We start from the raw sequence: 7220 nt of genomic DNA on the forward strand, positions 1-7220 counted from the left end.
TTTACAGAGGATACAGTTAATATCCAGATTAAATATTGCTTGTTCTCCACATGAATTTAAACTCCAGATTAATTATTCGACGGGATATCTGGATATTTCATTCTAAAGTTTTCAGCTCTGAACGGTTACTGTTCCTTTATTGAATGCAAGTCATTTAATCAAGTCATTCTAAATGTTTTTTTCATTCAAATATTTTTGATCAAATCGTTAACAAACTTTAATTTATGTATCGGAGACAATGTACGGAAAGACGAACTGCTTGGTTAGACTGGAAATAGTATATGCAGCATGCAGGTCAGCTCATCCTCAATATACATCTTGATGTATTTCTGAACTATAATAAATTTTTACACTGTTCTGTGAATGCATTCTCTAAATGTTGATATAAGTCTCAAAACCTTGATACATTCTCTAAACCTTGATTTATCCTTTCAGATTTTAATTCAGCATGAAATTTCCAAGAAAATGATGTAAATTGCATGAAAATAAAAATAAAACAGGCCTTTCGGTGAATTCTCCGTTATTAAATCGTCAAATCGCAACCCGTTGGACGATTTCAGAAGTTTTTGATTGCAATATTTTTTCAAGTAAAAACGCAGCGACCTCCGGTGGGTGGTTGGTTCAATTCCAATATGGATCACCCCTATCCTCTAGTTCTTATCTGCTTGAAACGTTATTTTCCATTTTTTTCAAAAAAATATTTCTGGGAAGTAAATGTTTTGTAATTAATGTACTTTCCTTAGTATTTACGGACAAGTATAAACAATCAAACAAATATTTGGGGTACAGGCTAAAGCCTTAAAAGTATTTAGTTCTTCCCAATAACAGAACTTTCATTGGACACCTGTAAGACTTCACGCAATCTAACCTGAAATTTGCGTTCATTTAAAGTTTTTTCATATGTTTAAAGCTCAAATTTATCAACGTGTGAAAGTTTTCATAGTAACCCCCCACTCCCCCCCCCCCCACCTATTTTTGTGTTATTCAAATCTACTCAATCAACCTTCATCATTGTTTTATGTATATTTATATGCAAGTTCAGATTTTAGTTTTTGATTTTTTTTCTTCAATTTCTGTTTGATAAAATGACGTTTGTACTTAGTTCTGTCTTAAACATGAGCTGGGAACTTTTAAATAATGGATGTCATATTGAATCTGCAGATAAATGTTATCTTTATTCAATATCCCGCATGGTAATCGTTTTTTTCTCGGTGGTTAAAGGTGGTTTTGTCAAACTTCAAGGAAGGAATATCCGAAATGTAAAGATTGAGCATTGAGTTGCAAATAAAAAATATCCAATGTTCCAAGCTCTGCTAACATTTTTCTTTTTACATTATCAAACAATTAAAATTCTTGATTTCTCTAGAAAATTATTCCTTGGTATAAAAGCTACCTGGAGAATTAGTAAAGTAAACCGGGAGGAATATATCATGGGTATTGAATACTGGTAGAATTATTCCGGGGAATAAAAGGGACCTAGATAAGTATCTTATTTAGTGATTGCTTAGTGTTCTGTTCAGGATTCTGAGGAACAACCTTAAAACAAGGAGAGGTTCTGATTCTCTGGAGAACAGAGAAGGTGGAGGAATCGGAGAAACCTGAACCAATACGGGACGGAGGACGGGGGACTCGGTAGCAAGAGAGCGAGTAGTGAAAGGGTAATATTATTTAAGTATCATGGGTATAGAAGTCCAGTAGAATTATCCTTGGCATAAATGGGACCTGGAGAAATAAATCATCGGGATAGAGAACAGAGTATTAAAAGGTATAGATGAAAAGATAATTAATACTGGTTATATTTTACCTCATGGTTTCGCATGGTTTCTCATGGTTTCTCATGGTTTCTCATGGTTGTATTTCCCTCATGGTTTCTCATGGTTTCTCTTGGTTGAACTTGGCTTCTCTTAGTTTCTCTCCTAGTTTCTCATAGTTTCTTTCGGTTTCTCATAGTTTCTCGTGATTTTTCATGGTTTCTCATGGTTACTCTTGGTTTTTCCTAGTATCTCTCCAGGTTTCTTTTGGTTTCCTCTTGGTTTCTCATAGTTTCTCTCATGGTTTTTATTGCTTTCTCCTAGTTTCCCTTATGGTTTCTCTTGTATAATCTTGGTTTCTCCTAGTTCAGCATAGTTTCACCTAGTTTTTCCTGGTTTCTTTTGGTTTCGTCTTGGTTTCCTTTTGGTTTTTTCCTAGTTTCTCTGAGTTGCCATCCTGGTTTCTCATGGATTCTCATGGTTTCTCATAGTTTCTCATAGTTTCCCACAATTTCTCCTGGTTTTTCTTGGTTTCTCTTGGTTTCTCTTGGTTTCTCTTAGTTTTTCTCCTGGTTTCTATGGTTTCCCTTAGGTTCCTCCATGTTTCTCATGGTTTCTTTTAGTTGCACTTGGTTTCTCCTAGTTTCTCTCATGGTTCTCCTAATTTTCCCTCCTGGCTTCTCATGGTTTCTCATAGTTTCCCACGGTTTCTCCTGGTTTCTCTTGGTTTCTCCTGATTTCTCTTGGTTTCTTCTAGTTAATCTCCTAGTTTCTATGGTGTCTCTTGGTTTCCCTCCTGGTTTTTCCTGGTTTCTTTTGGTTTACTCATGGTTTCTCCTAGTTTCTCCTAGTTTTCCTCCATGTTTCTCATGGTTTCTTTTGGTTGCACTTGGTTTCTCCTAGTTTCTCTTATGGTTTTCCTAATTTCTCTCATGGTTACTCCTAGTTTCTTTTGGTTCCCTTTTGGTTTCCCTTGGTTAGTCTTGGTTTCTAATAGTTTTTTTTGGTTTATCCTAGTTTCTCTCATGGTTTATCCTAATTTCTCTCATGGTTTCTCTTCCTTTTTCCTACTTTCTCATGGTTTCTCATAGTTTCTCATTGTTTCCCACGGATTCTCCTGGTTTCTCTTGGTTTCTCCTTGTTTCTTTTGATTTCTCTTGGGTTTTTCCGAGTTTCTCCTAGTTATTTTTCAGATTTCTCATGGTTTCTTTTAATTGCACTTAGTTTCTCATACTTTCTCTAATGGTTTCTCATGGTATCTCTTGGTTTCTCCTAGTTTCCCTCATGGTTTCTCTTGTTTAATCTTGGTATCTCCCAGTTCAGCATTGTTTCACCTAGTTTCTCCTGGTTTTTTTTTTGGTTTCGTCTTGGTTTCCTTTTGGTTTTTTCCTAGTTTCTCTGAGTTGTCATCCTGGTTTCTCATAGATTCTCATGGTTTCTCATAGTTTCCCACGGTTTCCTCTGGTTTTTCTTGGTTTCTCTTGGTTTCTCCTAGTTTCTCCTAGTTTCCCTCATGGTTTCTCTTGTTTAATCTTGGTATCTCCTAGTTTAGCATTGTTTCACCTAGTTTCTCCTGGTTTCTTTAGGTTTCCTTTTGGTTTTTTCCTAGTTTCTCTGAGTTGTCATCCTGATTTCTCATGGATTCTCATGGTTTCTCATTGTTTCCCACAATTTCTCCTGGTTTTTCTTGGTTTCTCTTGGTTTCTCTTGGTTTCTCTTAGTTTTCTCATGGTTTCTATGGTTTCTTTTGGTTTCCCTCCTGGTTTCTACTAGTTTCTTTTGGTTTACTCTTGGTTTCTCCTAATTTCTCCTAGTTTTCTCCTGGTTTCTTTTGGTTTCGTCTTGGTTTCCTTTTGCTTTTTCCTAGTTTCTCATAGTTTTCCTCCATGTTTCTCATAGTTTCTTTTAGTTGCACTTGGCTTTTCCTAGTATCTCTCATGGTTCTCCTAATTTGCCCTCCTGGTTTCTCATGGTTCATAGTTTCCCACGGTTTCTCCTGGTTTCTCTTGGTTTCTCATAGTTTGTCTCCTGGTTTCTTTGGTGTCTCTTGGTTTCCCTCCTGGTTTTTCCTGGTTTCTTTTGGTTTACTCTTGGTTTCTCTTAGTTTCTCATAGTTTTCCTCTATTTTTCTCATGGTTTCTTTTGGTTGCACTTGGTTTCTCATAGTTTCTTTTGGTTGCAGTTGGTTTCTCATAGTTTCTCTCATGGTTCTCCTAATTTCTCTCATGGTTCTTCTAATTTCTCTCATGGTTCTCCTAATTTCTCTCATGGTTACTCCTAGTTTCTTCTGGTTCCCTTTTGTATTCCCTTGGTTAGTCTTGGTTTCTCATAGTTTTATTTTGGTTTATTCTAGTTTCTCTTATGGTTTCTCTTCCTTTCTCCTACTTTCTCATGGTTTCTCATAGCTTCTCATAGTTTCCAAAGGATTTTCCTGGTTTCTCTTGGTTTCTCATAGTTTTTCCACTTGTTTCTTTTGGTCTCAATGGTTTCTTTTGGTTTCCCTCCTGGGTTCCCTCTGTTTCTCCTTGTTTCTTTTGATTTTTCTTGGTTTTTTCCGAGTTTCTCCTAGTTATTTTTCAGATTTCTCATGGNTCATAGTTTCCTACGGTTTCTCCTGGTTTTTCTTGGTTTCTTTTGGTTTGTTCTAGTTTTTCTCCTTGTTTCTTTTGGTTTCTATTGTTTCTATTGGTTTCCCTCCTGGTTTCCCCTGGTTTCTCTTGGTTTCTCCTGGTTTGTTCTAGTTTTTCTTCTCGTTTCTTATGGTTTGGTTTTACCTACTTTCTCTCATGGTTTCTTATGGTTTCTTTAGGTTTCCTCTCTGTTTCTTTTGGTTAGTCTTGGTTTCTCAAAGTTTCTTTGGTTTTTCATCGTTTCTCTCATGGTTTCTCTTGGTTTATCCTAGTTTCTCTCTGATTTGTTTTGGTTTTCTCTTTGTTTCTCTTGATTTCTCCTAGTTCCTGTTTGTTTCTCCTAGTTTCTCCTGGTTTCTCTTGGGTTTCTCCTAGTTTTCTCCTGGTTTCCCTGGTTTCGCTTTGGTTTCTTTAGGTTTTCCATAGTTTCTCCGAGTTGCCCTCATGGTTTCTCATAGTTTCCCACAGTTTCTCCTGGGTTTTCTTGGTTTTTCTTGGTTTCTTCTAGTTATTCTCCTGGTTTCTATGGTTTCTCTTGGTTTCCATGGTTTCTCTTGGTTTCCCTCTTGGTTTCCCCTGGTTTCTCATGGTTACTTTTGGTTTACTCTTGGTGTCTCCTATTTTTTCCTAGTTTTCCTCCATGTTACTTATGGTTTCTTTTGGTAGCACTTGGCTTCTCTTAGTTTCTCTTGGTTTCTCGTAAATTTTCTAATGGTTGCTCCTTTTTCTTTTGGTTTCCTCTTGGTTTCTTTTGGTTAGTCTTGGTTCCTCATAATTTCTTTTCGTTTTTCATGGTTTCTCTCATGGTTTCTCATGGTTTCTCTTGGTTTATCCCAGTTTCTCTCCTGATTTGCCTTAGTTTCCTCTTAGTATTTGCAAAAGAAGAGAAATCTTAACCTAGTTCTGCTCCTGTTACTAGTACTCGAAGTAGAAGAGAAACCTGAACCTAAAGGACTCATCCTTGCTCCAGGACGGAATCCTTTCTCCAGGACGGAATCCTTACTCCAGGACTCGATCCTTACTCCAGGACTCGATCCTTACTTCAGGACTCAATCCTTACTTCAGACTCAATCCTTACTTCAGGACTCATCCTTACTCCATAGACTCAATCTTTACTCCATGGACTCATCCTTACTCTAGGACTCAATCCTTACTAAAGGACTTAATCTTTACTCCAGGACTTGTCCTTAGTTCAAGACTCTATCCTTACTCCAGGACTCGATCATGGAGTAAGGATTGTGTCCTGGAGTAAGGATTCTGTCCTGGAGTAAGGATTCCGTCCTGGAGAAAGGATTTTGTATTGAAGTTAAGATTCTGTGCTGGAGTAAGATTCAAGTCCTGGAGTAAGATTTAAGTCCTGAAGTAAGGTTTTAGTCCTGGAGAAAGGATTACATTTTGGAGTAAGGATTACATTTTGGAGTAAGGATTAATTCCTTAAATAAGGAAGAGTCCTGTAGCAAGGATTGAGTCCTGAAGTAAGGATGAGTTATAGTTCCTCAAAACCCAACCTGTCCTAGTTTTTAATCATAGTTTCTTCAAAACCAAATCATCCTAGCTTCTTCAAATCCCACCCTTTCTAGTTTCTCCTTGCACCTAACCTAAGTTTTTCCTTGAACCCAATCTTAGTTATCAGTCCACTTAATCTTGCAGTGTTATCTTATTTTCAGGATTAAAGAGAAATAATTTATATGTAAACCACGAAGAAAAAGTTTTATCTAACTTTTATATTTTTAGATGGAGAAGAAAGAAGAGATGGAGCAGATGTCTGATAATGATGGAAGATATAATTTGTTTCCGATTGAGCAATTATATTTTAAATTGTTTGTCTTAGTTAATACATTATTATGCCCTTCTAATCTCATTTATTTCACTAAGTTAGATTTATTTTTAAATAGAGCTGAAAACTTTAGAATGGTGGATATCGAGATTAAAGCGTGATTCTCTCTTTTTCTTAATATCGAGACTAATCTAATCTTGTACTTGTACTTGTATCCTGAAAAGTGTATAAAATTCAACCAATCTGAGTCGCGTATAAGATTTGAAATTTTGCGCGCCATTTAAGAATAATTTACAGAAACGGGAGGAACTTTCTAATTTTGAAAAACCGGTTTTTTAATTTTCCCTACTATATCCTCTATTTCAACAAAATAATCGATTTTTTATTTATTAATTATAGTTCATTGTTGGTTATTTTGTAAGGTGGCTCCGCCTCTATCACAACAAAATAATCGATTTTTTATATATGATTGCTATCATATCAACGCTTAAAACCCACTCTAAATTTCAACGGAATGAAGGTTGATGGTAAAATCAAGTTGATTAAGGTTGATAGCAATGTCGTATAAAGTTTAAAGAGTAATAAGTGAAGATTTGTTGCACAATTTTTATGCATGGTTACCCTAAAGGATGAGGCTTCACAGACGACTGCACGGAATTGTAGTGTAAACAGTTCTTAAGAGAGAGCTGCAATTTTTAACTTCTTTCTCTGCAAATAGTTAGGTCAGAAAAAGACTACTTTTAAGGCAGAAGACTTAATTTTCCCGTTCATTTAAAGAGTTTCCGGTAGTCTTTACAGTCTCATTCTTTGTGGGTAACCCTGTATAAACTGGCCTTGCAAGAGACATCTAGATTATTTAAACCCCAATGGTTAACATATTAGAATCTTGCACAATTTTTGTGCATTGTTACCCCGAAGGACTTCACAGACGACTGCACGGAATTGTTGCGTAGACGGTTCTTAAGAGAAATGATTCTCTGCAATTTTAAACTTTTTTTCTCTGCAAATAATTAAGGTCAGAAAAAGACTAATTGGTAATTTCGTAGAGAACTATTTTTGGAC

General features: G+C 36.1%; 1 protein-coding gene across 3 annotated transcripts in view; it reads left to right on the plus strand.

Annotated features, from left to right (window-relative positions):
- Positions 1-6237, plus strand: part of LOC111716730 (UDP-N-acetylglucosamine--peptide N-acetylglucosaminyltransferase) — an 8488-nt gene extending 2251 nt beyond the window's left edge. Inside the window, exons 3-5 of one of the 3 annotated variants that reach the window (XM_023492210.1) lie at positions 236-294; positions 1521-1765; positions 6116-6237. In XM_023492210.1, the coding sequence (XP_023347978.1) occupies positions 236-294; positions 1521-1602 (141 nt within the window). In that variant the 3' untranslated portion in view covers positions 1603-1765; positions 6116-6237. Of the gene's footprint in view, positions 1-226; positions 295-1520; positions 1766-6115 lie in introns of all 3 variants that reach the window. The other 2 variants (XM_023492209.1, XM_023492208.1) reach the window with 2 other exon arrangements.
- The last annotated feature ends 983 nt before the right edge of the window (positions 6238-7220 follow it).

This window comes from Eurytemora carolleeae, unplaced genomic scaffold (genome assembly GCF_000591075.1).
Source record: "Eurytemora carolleeae unplaced genomic scaffold, Eaff_2.0 scaffold2171, whole genome shotgun sequence".
NCBI classification, from domain to species: Eukaryota; Metazoa; Arthropoda; class Copepoda; order Calanoida; family Temoridae; genus Eurytemora; species Eurytemora carolleeae.